The sequence below is a fragment of the Corvus brachyrhynchos genome, unplaced genomic scaffold (assembly GCF_000691975.1).
Source record: "Corvus brachyrhynchos isolate BGI_N302 unplaced genomic scaffold, ASM69197v1 scaffold209, whole genome shotgun sequence".
Classification (NCBI taxonomy): Eukaryota; Metazoa; Chordata; class Aves; order Passeriformes; family Corvidae; genus Corvus; species Corvus brachyrhynchos.
Genome location: NW_008246056.1, coordinates 1,703,372 through 1,725,571, shown reverse-complemented (window position 1 = coordinate 1,725,571; position 22,200 = coordinate 1,703,372). Strand labels below are relative to the sequence as shown.

The 22,200-nt window shown below is 40.9% G+C and overlaps 1 protein-coding gene across 5 annotated transcripts in view; it reads left to right on the top strand.

Moving 5' to 3' along the window:
- The window catches only part of ITPR2 (inositol 1,4,5-trisphosphate receptor type 2), a 222,855-nt gene that overhangs the window by 135,566 nt on the left and 65,089 nt on the right, over positions 1–22,200 (top strand). For all 5 annotated transcript variants that reach the window (XM_017745784.1, XM_017745783.1, XM_017745782.1 and 2 more), the window contains 8 exons: positions 8,172–8,280; positions 9,827–10,014; positions 11,099–11,282; positions 11,876–12,132; positions 13,052–13,252; positions 15,207–15,317; positions 20,112–20,207; positions 21,378–21,497. In XM_017745784.1, coding sequence (XP_017601273.1) covers positions 8,172–8,280; positions 9,827–10,014; positions 11,099–11,282; positions 11,876–12,132; positions 13,052–13,252; positions 15,207–15,317; positions 20,112–20,207; positions 21,378–21,497 — 1,266 coding nt within the window. The remainder of the gene's footprint in view (positions 1–8,171; positions 8,281–9,826; positions 10,015–11,098; positions 11,283–11,875; positions 12,133–13,051; positions 13,253–15,206; positions 15,318–20,111; positions 20,208–21,377; positions 21,498–22,200) is intronic.

The following is a 22,200-nucleotide window of genomic DNA, read 5'->3' as shown; positions in this document are numbered from 1 at the left end:
AGGAATGCCTTCTGAGCCAGTTTTAAAGCCCTGAGCCAACAGGTGAAGATTGTGCTGTATCTGATCCAAAGCAGGGCAGGCACTGGATCTGCAGAGCATCCCTTAGCTAGTAAATCAGTATCTGTAACGCTCTGGCTTTGAAGTTCAACATAATAGCAATATGGCAAAAGACAATAATGTAATGAAATTGGTGTTTGGCCACTTCTATTATTTTGCCTTGCTACCTGTTTCAAATTGCTCATAAAACATCAAAGCACAGTAGTGCTCATAAGTATGCATCTGGAAATTAAGTGTCTGTTTTGGTAAATATTCACATTAGGGCACTTAGGGGTAATTTTTTTTTCTTGCAGAGCATGAGGAGTTCCACACAGAAATCCTGTTAACAAATAATAGGATTTGTGTGCACTACTCCCTGTGCATCACTTTGAAAGTTTACCCCCTGCAGCATAAGAGTTAGATAATTTCAGTCTTTGAAAATTGTGCTTCTCAGATCTGGTCTTTTCCTACAGTCTGTTATTGATGGTGCACTCATAAATGCTTCTGAATAATCGTGATCAAATCATACATTGTTTTCTTTTGGTGCTGGAGAACTTGAGTTATTGTGTGTCTCAGTGCTTTGTCTTGTACCGGAGGAAGTCTGAAAGGAGAAATTACAGAGGTGCAAACATGACCTGGTTTGTAAGTGCACAGTTTATATGCACAAGTGACAGATCTAAACAATAATATTTGCCCACAGCAAAGACCTGTTCTCTCTCTATATATAAATGCATATATACATATCTAGAGATCTGATATTTGAACAAAAAAAAAGACATTGAGCAGCTACTAATACTTTATGGCCCAGTAGAAAAATTATATATAATTACAAATTCAAACTGTGTTTTTCAAAGTGTTTTCTTCTCAGTTCAAGTCTGAATGCCCCAATGCTGAGGTTTTTCACTAACCCAAACAATTTTTCTCTCCTGCTGTATTCCTGGTGGAGACACTTCTTAGCGGTACTGCCAAAAAAATCTTTCTCTTAATATGACACTTTCCTGAGTTTCTTCAGGGTGCAAGATTGGACAGTTATCAGGCAGAACCTGTGGGGTTTTTTTGCAGTGTATCCAGTATTCTTTTCCCTATCCATATTGAAAATGGACTGGCAATAGCATTTGTTTTGCAATAGTTTGGCCCTTAAGCTTCCAGCTTTCTATGGAACCTGGAACTGCAAAGGAAAGAAGAATTAAAAGACTGCTTAAAAAATGAACTCCTTCTTAGAACAACTATAGTTTGGTTTTGGAGAAGGTCATGCTTGGTTTTATTTATCTGAATCTGTTAATGCATCTCTGCATTAGTTACAGTCTCAAGTTTATTGGTTAGTATTTGTGATGTAGGCAATTTGTATTGAGACAAGTGGGATTCCTCCCAGTTTTGTGTAGGATTGAACAATGGCACATTTTAAATGTGGGGTGTCTCTGCCTAATGAGAGACAGCTGAGAGGTGTGGGTGGCCAGCTCTGCTCTCCTAAGAGAACTGTGTCATGAAGTCTGGTGCATATTTTGGGTTGTTTTTTTCTTTTTAGACTTGGATAAAACGCTTTTGCCTGGCAAAGTGTGTGTCTGCTCCTTCTCCTACTTAAGTTGCTGGCAAATCTCCTGTTGATTTTAGTGGAAGCAGAACTGGACAGCAGCTGGACCCAACTTCATATTTAAAAGTGCTTTTTTCCCTGGGGTGAATAAACTCCCTAGTGTGCAAATAACTCTGCTGTTGGGTGTCATATTTTATTGGTGAAAATATATCACTTTCAACTATCAGTTGGCTATGAAAACATCTTGTTGCAAAAAGATCAAAACCAAGAAAAAGCTCACTCTGTGTAAAAGCAAACAAACAACTCCCCAAAACAAACAACTTCCCCCAATTCGTGAGCCCCCTGGAAGTTGCTGGCATCATGAAAACAGAAATTTTCCACTTTGTGGACATAATAGGAGTCAAGACTCCAGGGCTGTCTTCCAAGCCTGTGCTTGTGCAACACCGTGCGTGTGGTAGCCGTGGCCTCAGCTGATCCCTGTTGGAGATGGGGAGATTTCTGTGTCATCTTGCATTTCAAGAGCAGGTTGAATGATAATTTAAAGGGTTATAAAACCACGCGTAGTATCTTCACAGAAGCCACTTGCACAAAACTCCTTCTCCCACCATATTTTGTCTCCAAGAGAAATAAGGGAACAAAATGGGTGAAAAGCAACAACAACAACAAAAAAAAACAAAAGCCAAAAAGGTCATCCTGAAGCAGGCACTCAGACCAAGCAGAATAGAAATTTCATTTATAAATAATGACAAGAAACATGTAGAAGTAGGTGTCTTTTAAACAGCCTTCATAGAAAGCCAGGCTTCTAACCTCATCTATATTTACTACAGGGAAAGGTGGCACGATGTCTTCATAGATTATGTGAGATGACATATTTTTGTCACCCAGCTTGTTCTCCTAATGTAGACCACAAGATCTTCAAATAGTTTCTGTCTGAGAAGCCACCTAGTCGTGGTTTAGTAACTGCCAGCAGTACAGACTATCACACCTCTTCTTAAGCTGTTCCAATAGCTAAATGCCACTACTGTTATATAAAATAAAAATAAAATTCATAACCCACAAACTGAATAACCCAGCTGCCTCTACCTCTTTTCTAGCTGAATTTCTCCGTTTTCAGCTTCTCACCAGCATGTCTTGCACCTTTTATCTTTAGACTGAAGTCATCCATTATATCAGATTTCTTATGTAGATAGTGAGAAACAGAGTTCATGCTTAGACTGATAAATTCAGTAGATTGAAAGCCTTGAATTTCTGATGAAAAGGCTTGTTTTATTCTGTAATCACTCTCATGGAGCTTCTCCAAACCTGATCCAATTTGTCAGCATTCTTCTTGAACTGTGGACACCAACTTGTGATGTGGTATTGCTACAGTAACGTGCCCCAGCATGTGAATAAGTAAGAGAGTCTCACAAATCCCACATAACAGCTCTTGTTACCCTTTGCAGAATTGTGGGATTTGGAGAGTTGTCATTGTACTGATTTTTCTCCTAGGCCTTTCATTCTTCCCTGAAGTCATGACCTCCTAGAACAGAATCCTCAATTTTTTTTGTGTGTTCTGTATTTTATTGTTATTAAGACATACAGAGGTTTGGGCATAATGACACTCATATTGTTTGCTTCTAGTCAGTTTAATAAATGATGCCTAAATTGTTAGCGGTGAATTGACCTCATCCCCCCTTTTCTTGTGTGTTCTTTCCAAACACAATTAATAATTATTTTCTGTATTATTTCACTTCATTAAGAAAAGCCCCAAATGAGGCAGACAATACATACTTTATGAGTTTGCCCATTAGAAGCCCATACATTTGTTTATAATTTCTTGCTTTAAATTGCACATTGAATTCTGTCAGTCGCTGAGTTGTTAAGCCATTTGATAACTATCCTTCTGGGCTTACTTAATCAAATATTTTGCCTTGCAGGATTGTGTCACACTGCACAGTTTATCAAACTTTACCAGAATGATATTTTCATTATTAGCAAAAGCAAAAGATAATCTTCAGAAGTTTCAGAAGGTCTGTTTTGGCAAACCTGTATTGAGGTGATTATTACAACATGACGCCACTATTAGAACTGCCATCAGTATCAAGTAGCTTCCTTTAATTGTGTGTTAATGGAATGCAAAATCAGCCAGTCCTTTGCCTTTCCCAGAACTCTTATCAAACTCACGGCAGAGAGCTGGATAGCATTAAAAAGTGTAAGAAGTACTCCCAAGTACTTTTGGAAAAGTATCATTGCATGTGAGATGTCTCATAGTTCTCTGGGATTTTGTGTCTCTTCAAACTTTCTGAAAACCTGTATTAGTAGACCAGAGATCCCCAACAGCTCCTCTTTTATACTTGGCTGCACGTTATTCAAATATGAAGATTTAATAAACCTAGTTTTCATGCCTCTTCCTGGATTAATGCTGAAATACGCTCACATCATCATCCACTGTATCACAGAAATACTGGTTGGATGCAGCTGCCTTTTCTGGGTAATCACTGATAATCTGAGCATTTCCACTTCATTAATTTAATACAGAGTGAGAACCAGAAGGGATCACCAGACCCTCTAGTTCAGCCTCCATAATGTCATAATTCCAATTCTTTAAGAAGTGTGCAGAGTTATTTAAGGCAGGACAGATAAGTTTTGGTGGTGTAATAGGGAGAGCTGGTGCTGATGCAGGTATCCATGATAAGCCTTGGGTACCTCTCTCAGCCATTGCTTCTTGCCACATCCTTGTGTGGAACCAGCCTTTTGCAGGCTCAGAGAAGGCAAGTGAATAAACCATTGTATTAAGGCATTTAAATCAAGTTTAAAGACCAACAAGTATAATGAAATACGGACTGAGAAAACGTAATTTGTTTGTGTCTACATGTTCCTACTGGAATAATTATTCCCTATTGGAAACTTTTGCCTGTCAATCCCTAGCTATTTAAAACTGCAACAACAATATCCAGTTGTTGCTTTCTTGTGTCCTCAGTCTTTATCCTAGCTTTTGTTAGGGACAATGCAGTGGTATTCATCAGCAACAATAAGACTGTTATGTTTCATTGTGTTTTTTCCAAAGCTATACAATGTTCTAGCCATTATGGAAGGGTTGCAGTCAGCTGAGTGATGTTTACATGCCACTTCCATACCCTAATAAGAGGTATAAAAGAAAGTGTATTGTAGCCAGCAGGGGAGAGATTCAGCTTGGAAGGCCAGGACTTCTGCCTCGTGTAGAAACACAGAGAGCACTGCACTGCCTAGCATGCTTTATTTTTGGCCTTTCCTTTAGTGCCACGAGTGTCAGTAGTAGCTGCTCCAAACTGCTTATTCATGCTGCTGCTGTGATCATTTGCTTTTGGGCACTATTAATTTTGTGGCTGTGCTAAGTTAGGAATCCATTTCCAAGGACATCAATGGCGTGGCTGTCTCACTTGTCCTGGCAGCAGCCGGTCTCGTCCCTGTGATGGGGCTGTTCTTGACTGTGTTTGTTGGCATTCCCATAAAAGCATTCCCACACACCTACACCAGTGGGATCAGCACTTTTTCTGGAAGCAGGATCTTTCCAGCTTTTTCTAGGATGGTGCCTCACAGTCACATGCTGGAGGTGACGGGTGTTTCTGATACATTCCTCAGGCATTTCTCTGGGCATTTCTCAGCCCCGGTTCGTGTGGCTGGGCTCTTCTGCTCTTTGTAGTGGCAGCTCATTTCACAAGACTCATGGAAGTCATATGGCTGCCTGAGGTCATCACAGAGAGGATGAAGATCCCGAGTTTGCAAATATGTGGGTTGAGCCTGGGGGTGCGTTTCTGACACAGCTGTCAGGCAAAGCAGAGGTTCCACCACATCTCTGCTTTTCAAACACGGCATCCTTGAGTCTTGACACTTTGGCTTCTGGGAACTATACCTGCTTCTGGATTCATGGGAGGTTGAGAGAAAGAAGGAATCCTAATAATTAAGACTTCATGAAAGAAGAAATAAAATCTATGCCTTAGTTTGGATATGGGTGGAGCAGAATTCCCCTTTCAGTAGCCAATTGGAGAAGCATCTTCATATCCCCTCGTGTCTTTGAAGGTAACGAGGCAGGAGTAAGATCTGAGATGTGCTAGCAGATACTTCCTTCTAGGTAATCAGACCACAGTGCTAAATCACTCAGTTTATTAGTCAAAAGCTATTTTATGGTTTTAAACATTCTTCTTGGTAAAATAAGGGCTGTTTTGGTTGAACAGTAAAGCTTGTGACCACAGGTAGTATTCTTAACTATATATAGATGGCTTTTGGTGTTTCTTCCTGTGACTGCCCTGTGACTGTTTATATAATTTACCATTAGTCATCAACAGACTGCATAGGTTGCTGGTTGAGGAGGTTGACTCAAACTGAGTGGTTAGCCAAGTGCTATTGCAAATGCCAGCCTTTCTGATGAAAAGATCGTGTCTCAAGGCAGTGCCGATTCTGGATTGGGTCCTAGTTGGGAATTAGGAAGGGTTTCTGCTCTGTGATCCCATTTGTGTGACACAGTGTTATGATTCTTTTATATATACATGCCTGAGAAAGCTTGAAAAGGGACTTCAGCCTTCTTCTCAGTCCATGTTTATCAGTTCTGGTGGGAACTCTTTTCCCATCAATAATATGTTGTTCTTCTTCAGGAGATGAGGAAAATGAGGTTCATTTTGCTGTGAGACACTGGGTTTTGGTCCCAGCTAGAGACAGGATGTTGAGCAGCAAGAGCTGATACTCTTACCCATCTTAAAATTGCTTATGAGCTTGGTTACTGTACCCTGTCCATGCACTCTGGGTTAAACCCCATCACAACCAGGCTGGGAAGGAGTCTGTCTCTGTGTGAGTTCCTCAGAGACTTCCTATTCTTTGCCTTCCTCTGTAGTGCAGAGCGCACTGGATTAAGCTCACCTGGAAAATCCACCCAATAAATTCCCTGTAGGTGATGCTTCTTATTTTTTTTGCAGCTGTCGCGGTATCCCACAGTGGTAGGGAGGAGAAGAGAGATCCAGCAGGCAGGAATTGTGCAGCAAGATTCATTTATTTAATTATTTTACAGCTCTTTTATAAAATTTTTTCTTCACAGTCTAATTGGTCAAAGGGTCAGCCACCCCTTGGGGTGATTGGCTAAAATCCTAAAACATCCATTGTTAAAATATTTTTCTACTTTACTACAAACAAAGCTCTGCAAGGTTGCAGGTGTTCGTAGTTTATAGAACTCTACAAATATCTTCCATGAGAGAGAAAAATATCTCATGGGACTGGAAAGAAGCAAGAAAAATTCTTGCTAGCAGCAAGATTTGTATCCACATGCAGCCATTGTATTTATAGCTTTTGCTATTTTACTGTAGACCTAGTACTTTCCTTGGCTGTTTGAGGCAATTCTGTACAGACTATTATCAAATGAAAACACCAAAATGTGAGAACTAGGAAAGAATGGTTGGTTGGTGTTGTCAGGCAACACACAAAATCCTGCATTTTGGCACTTGTTTCAGGTAGACAAGGCCATTGTCTTCAAGGCCCATGAAGCAGTGAAGCCCTGCTGTGGTGTGTGGTTGCCACTGGAAATACTGCCAAGTTAACAGAGAAGTGGGAGTGTTAGAGTGCTTGGAACTTGCTTCCCCACTGCCTGCTGTCTGTGGTGGCCACAGAGATGTTTTGATTGAAAAGTTGACTGCTGCACTAATGCGCAGGCACTGGTGAACTGCTGAATGCTGAGAATGCTTCTAGTGCACGTTTTTTAGAATTTTTTTCATTAAAACCAGCAGTTTAGTAAAAGCAAGGAAAGAATTGTTCAGTTTTACTGCCAGACTCTTAAAATGACCAATTTTCCCCTTCTGTGTTGAGCACTGGAGATCTTACTTGTTCCTCTTTACGAAATCTGAGGTTACACATACGCCTACAGCTGTTGTGTCACCTCCTGCCTCTGTAAAGCTGCGTGTTGACTGCAGGTGTTCTGTGGAGACTGAAGGCAAACTGAAAATGCCAGGTAATTGGTACCCCCGACTCTCAATCCAGCATGTCTTGAGTTGCAGAACACAAGTGAAATGAAAGGGAAGCTCTTCAGAGAGTTGCATGCAAATTTTGACTGGTTGTGGTTTTGGAAGTGAAGGAACAAGGAGATACAGAGAATGCTTTTTAGGCTGTTCTATCAAATGTCATATCTCTGTTTTAATATTTTATGTGATGTGGCTTCTTTCAGATGATCAGCTGGATTATCTGAGATCAGAGAAAAGGGAGTGGTACTACTCAGCTGCAGAAAATAGGAAGAAAGTGCTGCCATGGCAGGGTAGGGCACAGACATACTGACTGCAGAGCACTGGCTATTTGTGGAGCTTGTTTCAATATACACATCTCACAGATAGCCAGTCAGAATTACTGAGGTGGAGGTGTTTTATTTATAATCAATAAGTTTAAAACAAACTTCAAAAAAAGTTTATACAATGCTATTTTAGAATTTTTCCCCTGGGATTTGTTAGATAAGATTAGATATTTGTTTTCTGGACAACCTTCCTATTTGTGTGTTTACTAATTATAATGGAAAGACCTACTAAATTATGTATCTGTGTTAAACAGCTTGCTTTTCAAACAAAGGAAATTGGCCACAACTCTCATTTCTCCTATTTTTATCTTTCTCTTAAAGGGCAACACTTTAAGGAAAATCCTCCTGTATCGGTACTTTAAAGGGGAATATGGAAGTGGTATGAATGGCCCCCTGTCTGCCAGCTACAGCAAAACTGCACAAGTGGGAGGTAAATCAACACACATCATTTCAAGAGAGCAAAATTAGCAGCACCATTTTTTCTAATAGGCACATTGGACATGCTCCAGGCATTCAGTTGGTAAATAAATCAAACATGTTCTGTAACCACTTAGAAGAGAGGTAGTGTCAGACTCTTCCTATTTTTAAGTTGCACACACTTGTCTCAGATTGTGCGTTTGGATGTACCAAAGTAGGTACCAGGAAATCCTCATCCAGAAAATCAGCAAAGCACTAAACTTTTGAAGAGAGATGATGTTGTTTCTGGAGACTAAAAAATTTTTTGATGTTCCAGATCCTTTGTTGATACATGGAAAAGAAAAGATCTAAGGAAAACTTGTCACAAAACTACTGGTTAGACAACAGAACAGATTTTCCTGAGAGGTTGTAGGATGTGTCAGTTCTTGTTACAACTTTGCTGGACAAGACTCTGATGAACCTGTCCTATCTTCCTGTGGGCAGGAAGTTTCAGCAGATGATCTCTGTAGGTCCATTATAATTCTTTGTATCATTCTGCTGTAGAAGCCACAGGAAGTTACTTCAGGGTGGTTTCTAGGAAAACCCATAATAAGGGATGTCATAGGAAATGAGGCAGGAGCTGTATAGAGCCAGGTCAAAACTGCATACTGCATTTTGCATTTTCAGTGCACACTGAAGGCATGCCCAGATTTGTCAGCTTTTTCAGATGTTACCCAGCTGTTCCTCCTTAGCTATGTCGATGTAGACACTGGAAATCTTTACAGTCTTAATATCCTATACGCCAAATTTCTCTCCCTAATAAACAAGAGACTGAAGTTTTACTGTTTTTTAGTTGTCTCTAAAAGTTGTGTGTGTATGGCTTCATCACAAAGTCTGAAGCATTTTAATCAGTTTAATCAAAGTAGTACTGGCTGATTAAAGCAGTACTGTATTTTTACTAATGAAGTAGGCGCAGTTACATCTTTAGAGAAGTAAGTATAGCAGGAAAGATGATCATCTGTGATAATAAAAGGTGGTTGATTTAATGAGCTAATACAATTTAGCAAAATTTCTTCAACCCACACCTTTAATTGGGATTAACTCAAGTCTGTGTTGTTAAAGAATGTAATGATGATGATGACGATGATGATGACCTAGGAGCTGGCAAAAGCATTTGGCTGGAAGGGCAGGGTGGATTTACCAGGACACAATTTTTTGTATAGAAGAGCAGATTTAAAAGTGGTTTCAGAGCACTGACTCTACTCACAGTTTAGTGTATGCAGCAGTGGAATTAAGAAAGGGTTCAGTGAACAAATCAGTGTCATTTCCAACTTATTTATTGTCTGAATATCATGACAGAACAATGGCTTGGGGATTTGTTTTATTTCTTATTCTTTGAACCCAACATTGCAGTTTCATACAAAACTCTTGTTTTTATCAAAGGGAATTTTGCCTGACAGAATTTCAAAATTAAATTTATTATGATGCTATTGTGTGCTTTATCACTACTGATAGGTTTGTTTTCATATATGTGTGTGAAGCAGACTTGAATGGTATTTGTGTATTTGTCTCATTTGCAGGTGGATTTTCAGGACAAGATGCGGATAAGTCTGGGGTGACCATGTTTGATATCCAGTGCCTCCTGGACAAAGAAGGTGCCTCAGAACTGGTCATAGATGTGATAGTGAACACCAGAAATGACAGGATTTTCTCAGAAGGCATTCTGCTTGGTATTGCACTGCTTGAAGGTGGAAATACGCAAACACAGGTACTTATTTAATGTGCTTATTCACATATTGATTCTCAGATGCATGTGGTCTGGAGACAAATAAAGAGAACCTTTTTGCTGTGAGTCCTGTGAAAAATTTGTCACTAGAATATGTACCACTGTAATACAAATGTAAATATGCCCTACTGCTATGCAGTATCTCATAGTGGAGGATCTTCAGCAGAAGAAAATGTTTTTGAGCTGTCCCTTTCTGTTTAGCACTGTGCTGCTTTTAATCTGGTCATTGCCATGTGAGCATTATCCCCAGTTATTTGATGTCACTCTTGTTAAAATTAAAAATTATAATACTTCTAACTTTATAATGACAAATTATTTTCTGGAAACCTTTAGAGACATTCATCAAAATCTCCAAAGAGAAAAAAAAAAGGTCATTTAGGAAAACCAGTATCCCAGTCCACAGAAAATATCTGCTTTAAGCTATGGATTCTAGGTTTTTTTGTGAATTATATCCCTCTCACCCAGGTTTAGCCAAACATTCAATCATGCAAGATGATTGAGGGAAGAGAGAGAATTGATATGATGAGGGAAGGCTGGGAGAATTGGGATTTTTTGTAAACTGTTGCAAATGGTACTCAGCCTCCTTGACAATTATACTAAGGGACTGGAATTAATAACCTAAAATATTATTTAATATTAAACTCTGTCTGTAGCACAAAAAAAAGGAATATAATCCAAGCTATAATATTACGTATTAGATGTTCCATGCTTCCTCTTGTTGTTACATAATAAGTTACTTTTCACTGTTATTTGTAGATGGATTATGAAGCCTGGAGAAATGGAGAGTGTCACAAAGTAATTTAACTTCAAGTACAATATTGTGACATTTAAAAGACTGCAAATAGCACTGTTCACCATTTTGCCCAAATTTTAAAATATTGTCATCAATCTTTGTTACCAGCCTTGTATATCACTTTGTGAAAGAACTGGTCAGGCAGTGGCCAGCATTTGTTCTGTGCAAGTGAAGTAATTATTCATTATTTGTTTCACAAAAGAAATAGTGTATTTTTGTATTTCTTCTTCCTTAGAAGATTGATATCTAAAGAGTTTTTTGTTTTTTTTGCAGTATTCAACTTACCAGCAACTAAAGGAGCAGAAAAAGTCAGAAAGGTTCTTTAAAGTGCTGTATGATCACATGAAAGCTGCTCAGCAGGAGATCCGATCCACAGTGACAGTGAACACTATCGATTTGGGGAGCAAAAAGAAAGAGGATGACAGTGACCTCACCATATCTGTTCCCAAAAAGAGAGGTAAGGAGGCACCCCTGTGAAAGAGGGGAGCAGGGCATTGCATTGACACTGCATGTACTGCACCACTGATGCTCTGTTAAGCTGATCAATAAACTTTAATACTAATCATTGCCAGTTTGCATCCTTTGCCTGATTTTCTGTTAATTGTAGTCCATCTCAGGTCAGCTACAAGGAATTAGCTTTAATGAAATCAGTGAAGCTCTGCCAGTTTGCATCAATGAAAAATATAGGACCATATTTTTAGAGGAGCAGAAGCAGAGGCTGCTGCTAGTGGGGATATTTCACAAGAGCAAGCGCAGGAACTGATTTCCCACCCTGTGGTCTTCCCATTGTTCTCATCATTTATTGTATATGGGAGAGAAATAGTAGGGCTTTTTGTGTTAATGTTCTGTTTCACTCTGGTTTGTGGTTTATTTGGAACGTGTTATCCCTGCATGAATGTTGCTTTGATATTCTTTGTGAGTTGCCTAGAGGTCTTTGAAAAGTTAGGCACCAACAAAGAAAAAGTTGCATTCATTATTATTGTTTTCTTATTGTTTAATCAAATGGGGAGAAAGACTTTCAAAAATGAAGGAAAATTATCTTCTTTGCAGTTAAGGATTCAACCCTGCATCTGAAAGAGGGAATGAAAGGACAATTAACAGAAGCATCTTCTGCAACCTCCAAGGCTTACTCTGTGTACAGAAGAGAAATGGACCCAGAAATAGATCTGATGGGCTCGGGAACAGATGCTGCAAATGCAGAAGAGAAGTCTGCAGAAGAAGCAGTCATGAGCCCTGCCATTGCAATCATGCAACCAATATTGAGATTTCTTCAGCTGCTCTGTGAGAACCACAACCGAGAGCTCCAGGTAAAGTGTTTTGAGCTGAGCTTTTATAGGGGTGTAATTAGAGGGGCTGCACCTTCATAAGGGGAGAAAAACATGCCTGTGCCTGGTTCCTGTTACAGAATAGGAGTGTCTGAAATGTTGGGTTTTTTGGTCCAAGGGAAAAAAAAACCCTTTTAAAGAACCATTTGGGTGCTGTGACGGAGGGGCACGTGTTTATATCCTCAGAATTGCTTGGGGATCTCAGCACAGCCACATGGAACTGAGAAGGGTCTAAATGTCCCTGTTAGTAATGTTCCTGTGCACAACTGGTGGAACACTTACCACAGATTTGAAGAGCCCAGGAAGTTTCTGGGTACTGCCCTTTCCCCAAAGTATTACAGTTGAACGCTTTAAGGTGCTACATGTGTCCCTGCTATCAGCTCTTTTGGTAGGAATTACTGTCCCCATAGCAACCTCTGCAAAATATATTTTCTGCAAACAAGCCTCAGTGCCGTGGCCAGGAGCCTCCCTTCCAGCGGTGGTTGGGGTGGTTTGAGCTGAGCTCCTGTTCTGCCAAGGACCAGCCATAATGTGCCACCAGACCACCAGACCCACTCAGCTGTGGGGCAACAGCTTCCAAGAGAAGGGCTGTAATGGGTGGATGGGAGCAGGTATGCAGGACATATAAAAGACATTTAAGGCCAGTGCAGATGTTTGCCAAGTTGACTTTCCTAAGCCCTCCTTGCTCTATGATTTAATCAGACAAGAGTTCTCAGCTGCTGCATAAAGGCCTGATATATTTTCTATAGTAGTGCAGCGTACTTCAGTACCTGAGACACACTGGTCATATGGTCATAAATTGTATCTGTCAATGTTTTCATGAAAAAGGACTTTGTTTGCCTTGACTCTCTTCCTTTTCTTTTTTTTCTTTTTTTTCGTGTTCCTTTCCTTCATCCACCAGAATTTTTTAAGGCACCAAAACAATAAAACAAATTACAACCTCGTTTGTGAGACCCTTCAGTTTTTGGACTGCATCTGTGGGAGCACCACAGGTGGGCTGGGCTTACTGGGGCTTTACATCAATGAGAGGAATGTGGCTCTCGTCAACCAGACGCTGGAAAGCTTGACGGAATATTGCCAGGGCCCATGCCATGAAAACCAGGTAGGGCTCAAGAACTTCTGGATGCAGAAGGCTATATCTGAATGTTGGTGTCTGGGTGCTTATCACAAACCTTTCAGTATTCCTGATAACATAAATTCACTTGTAGCTGCTATGACTAGACTTAACACGCTTCAAGCTTTCCTAAGGCCTGAGCGACCCTTTTAAGTCAGAACTCAAACCAGGCTCTTCCTGTACTACCTCTTCTTCCTTTGAGGGTTTACAGTCTTTTTGGAGAGAGTTTCATATTTTACGTTGCTGTGTCCATGGCTTAAACCTCACTTTTTGAGACTGGATTTGGAGTCACGGTTTTGGAAATGCATTGCAAACACAGACTTGTGTTCTTCATTTTCACACAGTTCGCCCTTTCTGGTGTTTATACACATTGCTAACATTTACTTTCCGTATTTCACATAACTGCCACAAAGTTTAACTTGCTATGCTGCCATACCACTTAGCATCATCTTTAATTATGGTATCAGTAGTGAAATGGATGAGACTAAAGACCATGCTTCTGGTCTCCTGTACTTTGCTCACTGCAGTCTTTTGAAGTCACACAGCTGTGACTTTTGGTAAAAGTCTCTTTAGTGCCGTGCTGAAGAAGTGTAGCAAGGTAAAGGATGTAGTTACTTGCTGCCATATTTGATCTGAAGAGAACTGCGGTGAAGTTGTCATAGTGGATGAAACTGCAGAATTTTTGCTATGGATTAGCAGTGGGAAAATTGTGGTGAGCAAAATTACAGAAGCAATCTGTTGTTTATGCGAGAAATAGCTGAAGAAATACATGCAATATTAATGCTTCTTCATTAACGAGCACCAATGAAATGTAAAGTGCTATTACTGCCATTGCTGGTAATCAGCTGCATTTACTTAATATTTTTAAAACAAACAAAAATCCTTTAGTGAACTAAATTTTGAACAGTCAAATTCAATCCACTTATGAATGGGAAAAACAACTGTATAAAAGGTATAGCTGCAAGACTGGAGATGAAAAAAAAATGTTACAAGTTAATGTGTTCTCCAACAAATTTACATGAGAAGCACTGGAAGAACACTGATATGGAAGGGAATGATGAATTACACTTTATTACTTAGACCTATCTGCTGGGAAGTCACTCAGGATTTGAGCTACCCTTGTTTACACCAACTCCAAGTCTAATTCAATATATTTCAGGGGCAAATGCTCCATGCTCTCATTTTTATTTTTCCCCCCCTCTCTGTCTTTCTGGAAGACTTTTCCTTTCCTAGTGACCTATAAACCTGCCAGAGTAAAGTGCCACAGGCTCTTGTATAACTGACTCTTACATGCAAGGCCTAGAACATCCAGAACTCCAGCTGTAAAGGCATTTGGGAAGTACCATTGGTCACAAATGGAGCTTTGAATTCCATATCCAGAAATACCCTTCTGTGCAAGACATGTCCAGATGCATGTAGAGAACCTTGATTTTCATGAGCACTTCATGCTATAACAGCAATATTAATGCTGGCTGCTGAGGGCAAATGAAGAATCTGAGCGTGCAAATTTGGTTGTGCCTGCAGTCAAGCTTGCCTTTTATGTCTGAGGCTGGCATGTGCTCAGCTGAATCTGGCAGTGCTCCTGAGGGCTGCTGTCTGTAACTTGTACCACTTGGTGCCAAGCCCTGCAGGATTCACTGGGAGCAGATTTTAGCTTGCACCACCTTTTTTCCAGTTGGGTGTTTCACTGCTGGCAGTGTTTGGGTTAGTTCTGTACACACAAGTCTCCCCCAGCACTTCTTGTGGCATGTTTTCAGGCTGTTCTGCTTTGGCTGAAAGGTTCATTGCTGTTGCAAGGTGGTTTACGTTCTGGGTCCTTCTTTTGGAAATTTCCTGATGTGCATATTCTCTCCCTCCCTCTGGCTGTATTGTCTCCCTCTTTTCCCTGCTCCTCCCCTCCCTCCCTCCTGCCCTTGCCCCATTCCTTTCTCTTATTTTGCAGACATGCATAGCCACCCATGAGTCTAATGGGATTGATATTATAATTGCTCTCATCTTGAATGACATAAACCCTCTTGGCAAATACTGCATGGACTTGGTGCTTCAGCTCAAGGTACAGTATATGTAAATTTGTTTATTTGCATTTGGGTAATAACAGAAGACATACCTATGTGAGAGCTCTAGGCAGCCTGACATTTACTTAATCTTACCATTGTGCAATATGCTCAGAAGCCTTTGGGAAAAAAAGCTTGCAAATGAGTTCATCTCAGCTTCAGAATCCTTATCAGGCCCTCTGCCATAGGCTTTTTGACCCACTCCTGTGTTTGGGACTATGTCCTCAGCTTTTTCTTTAAAAAAATCCTATCAATCAGGCATGACACAGCTAGCATGAAAAGTCTGTAATGTGGATTAAAAATCTCTCAAGACTGATAAATAGCTATACTGTACAGGCATGCAACAAGTCAGACATTCTCTCTAAATACTTTGAATTCTTCAAAATTATTTGAGAAGGAAATACTGTGAAAAAGAATAATGCATCAGGTGACCTGCAATGTCAAATAAAGTTGAAAACAAGGTTCAAGTAAATTGTACTTTATTTCCCTTCTCAGTGTCCTCTAAGGGGAAATACAAAGTGTAGAGTGTGAGGGCATAGCCTAGAGCAGGAGGGCTCGTAAAGTAATTTTGTTCTATATTCTGGGGAGAGTTGGACAGGCTCTTAGATAAGTTTCTCCTGCCTGTGTGCCAGTGCATGTGGAGGGGAGCTCTGCAGCTGTACTGTCTGCCAAGCAGGGTAGAATCTGTCCAGGAGGAGCCCTGGGTTATTGCCTTTTCTTGCCTCCCAAATTAAGTATTTCCATTGCAGATGGTCTGTTTCCTCCCCAAACCAGCAAATACTTTGTGGTAGCTGCATTGCATCATATTGGCAACATTATACATGTCTAATAAAATAATTAATATAGCTATATATCATGTACAATGAAACATTGAATCAACAGTGCCTTACATATGATTTTAATAACTGTAATTACATTTTTGAATGGCAATATAATTCAGGCCCCCCTCTAGCAAAACACTTAGGCAGACATTTAACTTTGAACATGCAGACAGTTCTTTTGAAGTCCAAATTTCAGTCTCTGTAAAGATGTAGCTGCGTTCACTCCAGTGCCATTTTGATTTGCCATTGTTGTGAGGCTAGCAAATGGTTGTAGAACAACCTTCCTGTGTAGTAGCCAAAAATGGAGTTCAGAGACAGCTCTGCAAGGACCAGTGAGACCCTGTTCACAGGAGGCCATCTGTGCTCAGACTCACTCAATTAGCAGACATCGTGGTGGATGATAGCAGAGGTTCAAACTGTGGAAATGGTTCAGATTTTACAGAATCACAGAGTCATTTGTTTTAATAGGGATGTCTTGAGGTCATCTTGTCCAAGCCCCCTGCTCAAGCAGGGTCAGTTAGAGCAGGTTTCCCAGGACCATGTCCAGCTGAATATCTCCGCAGCTGGAGACTCCACAACATTTTGGGCACCCTATCCCACTGTTTGATCCCTGTCACAGTATAAAAGTGTTTTCTTGTGTTTAGATAGAATTTCATGGGTGTTTTATTTTGTCTCTTGCCCTCTCACCGGACACTGCTGAGAGGGGTCTGGCACCCTCTTTTAGATTTCCTCCCACCAGGTATTTATACACATTGATAAGATCCATCTGAGCCATCTGTACTCCAGGCTGAACTCACAACTTTCAGTGGCTCCTTATATGAAAATTGCTCCATTCCCTTCATCATTTTTATGGCTTTTTGCTAGACTCTCGTTCCATTATGTCCATATCATTCTTGTACTGGAGCTGGACACGTTGCTGGGCAAGATGTGATCTCAAGAACTGGATCCAAATTAAGAAGCTGCCCTTTTTGATTTTGAGTGGCAGCACATTGAAATATTAAAGCAATGAGTTTACCAAGTAATGTTTAACATTGACACACACATTTGCAGTGTTCATAGGCAACTTTGAAGTCGCAAATACATAAACTTTGTGTTGAAAATACAGAATTCAAAGTATATAGGCCCATACATTTACACTTACAAACAAGCTCAGACACTGTTTTCAGGGGACATTGTATGTTGAACTTACACCTCCCAACCAGAAGAAAGGCAATGCAGAGTTATATTTTCCCATGCCATCTTAGTTTAGCTTGTTTTGCACATAGTTTTTGATGTGGTATTTAATTACATCTTCATGGATTATATTTTCCAGTGGACTCCCGAATCATGTAGTGAGCAGAGCAGACAGTGCTCACTGAGTGCACAGATGGCCAATGCTCTATTCTGCCTCTTTTTAATTTTGAGTGTGACCCCCTGGCCTTCCTTACTGACTGGTGTGTAAGCCCTGGCACACAGTAAGACCTCAATATCTGCCACATCTGTGACAGGATGAAGAGACATTGTCAGTCTAAGGGTACAGAGAGTCTAATACAGGTGTCTTCTTTTTTTTCCTCATAGCTGTATCTAGTTGCTTCACTCATTAATTTATTTGTCCAAAATTTTTCTCAGGAGATGAGATGGGAGACCAGGTAAAGGTGGAGTGAAGAGTAGAAGTGCTTTGGGCTGTCCTGTTTTTTAGCACCTGGAAACTGATTTTTCTCAGTACTAATGTGTTACGAACTTTGTGCTGTGTTTTCCAAGTGATGGACTTCTTTTCCTCACTGATGTCTGGGATTAGAAATCAGATCCAAATGTTCAGAAAGTGAGGAATAAGTAGTCAAATAACCATCTCAAATGCCTGCTGTAATTCTAGTCCATGGCATGGCACTTCTGCTGAGTCAGGAGCAAGAAGCTGGCTGTTGATGACACAAAGTTCTACCTACCCTCTACCTTTCCCAGCTTCCTGGGAGCTGCAGCAGATTTCTGTCCATCCCCAGGGTTGTCTGCACTGGGAAATAGATTCAAAGTCCTCCTCACCCCTGAGTGAGTGGACTGATGCCTTCCTCCTGTTTCCTCCTTTTCCTTACCAAGCTACCTGGGAGCCTGTCATGGCCCCTTCCCTCCTCCTCAGTTTGAGATCCTACCAGTGCTACCACAACTGACTTGATCACTACTGTAAGGGAAAACTGCAGAAGAGGAAGCATCCTGCTTTTCAGAACAGCATCCTGTTAGGAATCCTCATCAAAATGCTGTCCTCTCCCTCCACGTGTTCTCGTTCACTGTGCACGTTAAACTTCAGCAGTGTTGGTTGCAAGGTAAAGAGTCTGACTTGACCTTTCCCATGGATGGTCCTGATTTGATTTGGAAGCAAAAGGAAAGGGACATGGCAAAACTCATATGGAGTGCTGTTCTCCTTGAGCCAGTCCCAATTAGGTCTTCTCATCTGTTGTTCTTTGTCCTTACCTCATTCCTGTGTCGGCAAGCCCAGGCTCCTCTGTCCTGGCTTCTCTCTCAGCTCCCAGCCTCTTCTCCCAGAAGTTTCTAATTCCCCAGTTATGTACAAGTCTTCATTCTAATCTACTCTCCTTCCATTTACCTTCAGTCTCATCCTTCAGTCCGCCAGTCAGAGGTGTTTAATCCTCAGCTTAACACAGCCCAGAGCAAGCTGCTTTGAGCAGGGGCTGGACTGCTGGAACCTTAGTCCAGAGGGCAGCCTTTAGTGTGTGGTTTTATGATCCAACCTGCATGGCTTTGTGATTCTGTGCTCACCAAGAATAACCCCTGTGGGCTTTTAGCTGTGGAATTAGTGTGTTTCTGCTCTGTGGTACTCAAACTGCAATTTTCAAAATGCTTCCGAGTTGGACGAGTTTGGCTGGGAGACTTCGACTCGTGTGATTGTTCTATTGGCCTCTAGTGCTCCTTATTTTCAGCTCTATCATCAAAACTTGGGGATGCAAAGTCTGCTTAAAACACAAGTTGCTTAAACATGTAGGGAATAACGTCTTTCTTTTTGCCATGGTCCCAAAAGGAGCTGAACCCTTTTCCTCTGAAACTGCCCATGCCAATTGTCTGAGGCACACCCTCACTGGAGAAATTTCAGCTGCAATTGTTGATAATGGCAATAAGCAGCTGAGAATGAGGTTGTAGGGTGGGTTGGGAGTTTTCCTGGTCCCTACCTCTTCCCTTGGGGCTGCCCCCTGCTTCCAGGTGTTCCAACAGCTCGGTCTGTAACAGGGGATGATGAGGGGATGCTGTGACAGGTCAGCCAAGGCAACCCTGCTCTGCCAGAAAGCAGCCAGACCTCCAGAACCATTCTTCCTCTCCACTTCACCACAGCTGATTTAATTGGAAGACAGACGGGTCTCTGAAGTCTGAGGCACCACTGGGCTACTGCTGCTAAAGCTCATGCTGTGTAATCCTCAGGAGAGATTTGGTGAAAAGCAGCCAGTTGACAAAGCAAAGGTTGTCTTTATATATTCCCCCAGGAATATTTAGTAGTGAAACAAAATCTCAGAAGCGTATGAAAACAGTTTATTTTACAGCCTTTCAAATAATAACCAGCTGGACTTCATAAAAACCAAAGGGGAAGGAAACCTGCCTGAATGATAAAACCTTTTGTGTAATATGTTTTGTAATTGCCTCTGTTGAGTCTCGTTTTAACAGAAAGCCAAGGCAAAAATTGCTAGGTAGGCAATAAGGAAAGGAAATGGAATTTAATTTCTTGTGCACAGTCTGCAGCAACACTCTGTATTTAAGTCAAATATTTTTCAGTGTTTAAAATTTTCCTTCCAATATTGCGTGCAGAGTTAGTGCTACAGTATGCTGACACTAAAAAAACCCCAATTAAATATGTCAGTAAAATAAAAGATGCAAGTGGTTGAAAATCTTATCCACTAAAAAGTGGTCCTCGTAATCTCAATTAAAACAAATGCAAGGGTCATTAATCCATGAAAGAGATTTAAAATTTGCATTAATTTGGTTTTGTATCTCTAGAACAATGCCTCCAAGCTTCTGCTGGCTATTATGGAAAGCAGGCAAGACAGTGAGAATGCGGAAAGAATCCTTTTCAACATGAGACCAAGAGAACTGGTGAGAAAACTTGTGAATATTCATAAATCTTTTGGCTGAAAAAAAATCTGTCATTAAAACATTTTTAAAATGATCTGTATCTAAGCTGAGAAGTGTTGGCAGCGTATGGTGGCACAATGTATCAGGATAGTACTAATTCACAAAAAGTACTTTAAAAGGATCAAGCATGCATGATTTCAGTCTTTACGACTTCATTATTTTTATCCATTCCAAGCACTTTTCTGTAATTGTTTCCTAACTAAATTATCATATTCTGGTAGACTGTCTTCAAGTACAGTTTTTCAGGGGCTGGCAAATTAAGCTTGTACAGTTTATGAAGCAGTGCTAACAGAAATGTGTGTGTAGACATAGAATATATTTAATATACATGTACGTTATATATTTATGTTTCATGAACAAAGAGAGTTCCAAACAGTTGTTGCTGTGTTTTGGAACAACCCTGATGTTTGTGGAGGTCTCCAGGAACTTTAAATGGGTTGGAAATCTGGAGAAATTGTTTCCAATATGACTTGACCATGTAACAACAGAGACTGAGAGATCTGGGAATTCTTGAGGGATTCTGGGGAAGTATCTGGAGGCATCATCCCTGCCCTTAGGCAGAGCCCAGTGCCTGCTGGTTTCAGGGCCTCATCACTAGGTGACATCTCAGCAGGATGAGGCCCTCCCTAGGGTACAACTGCAGGTTTCCTTTGTGTGGGGAACCCTATGCTGGTCCTGTAAGAGGCTTTTGAATATTTGGAATTTCCCCAGCACCCTGCCCAGATCTTCCTTTCCTTTTTGGTTTAGGTGTGTTTTTTTCCTGTGAAATTGTGTTGCTGCCTGTTCTGGCCAGAGGAGGATCGTGGCTGCGCTCTAAGTGCTGCACAACACTCCCTGCCATATCTAGACCAGCCTTTTGAAGCTTTTGTGAAAATACCTGCTCACAAAGGCTCAGCATTCCTGTTCCTTTCTCATGGTTGCTGATGAAAAATGTAGCGGTTTGGAGCTTCATAAATCCTTCAAGCTTGTCTTTGTTCAGAAAGTGTTTCTCAGGCTGCTCACTCTTCTTGCAGAACTGCAGGGCACCCATCCAGGCTGGAGCTGAACAAAGTGGCTGTGTTCAAACATCATGTGTTTTTTCCCCAAGAATCACATTTATTTCATCTCTTCCTGGCTGGGTTTGTGTTGCAGGTAGATGTGATGAAGAATGCCTACAACCAAGGTCTGGAATGTGACCACGAGGAGGAGAACGGAGATGATGGCATCTCCCCAAAAGATGTTGGCCATAATATCTATATTTTGGCACATCAGGTACGTCTTATTTGTTTTGTGACGACTTCCAGAAAAGTGTTATGTGGTTAAACTCCACATTGTCACAGGTGGGGTGATGCACTTCAGTGGTAAGAGAGAAGTAACAGTGTGTTTACTGATAAAAAGCGAAGCTTGATAGCCAATGTGGCAGTGGGTTAATGAGATTCAATGGCAAGGCACACTCGATTGTTTACTGCATGCAGGACAGGCTCAGCCAGCACTGTGAGGGAGACCCTCCTGTTGAATTATGATGTTAAGGAACGATCCCCTTGCATTCTAAACTCCTTCTGAGAGGGGAGTTTAGGTGCAGCTGGATCCAGACTTAGTCCCAGCCTTGCCCAACAGTTTATGTCTAAAGGATTATCTGCACACAATCAATCCTTTCTATTGTTTAGCCATCAAGATTTCGGAGTTTAGCATGCTATTAACCACTTACCAAGAGTCTCTTGTGGTAAAGAATCTCTCAGTCTTGAGAAGCAACCTTGAGAGGCATCCCCTGCTCAAGGGGACATCCTGAATATGTTGGTCCTCCCATTGAGGAGAAATTTCACACAAGTTGTTATTTGTGTGAGATAACAATGTAGAGTAAAACAGTGACTGTCCGCTTAGCTTTGTCTTCTTTTGACATTAACAGATCACTTATATCAATCAAATCATAAATTGTGTTACCATTATTGGTGTATTTTAAATAGTGCCTTCAGTT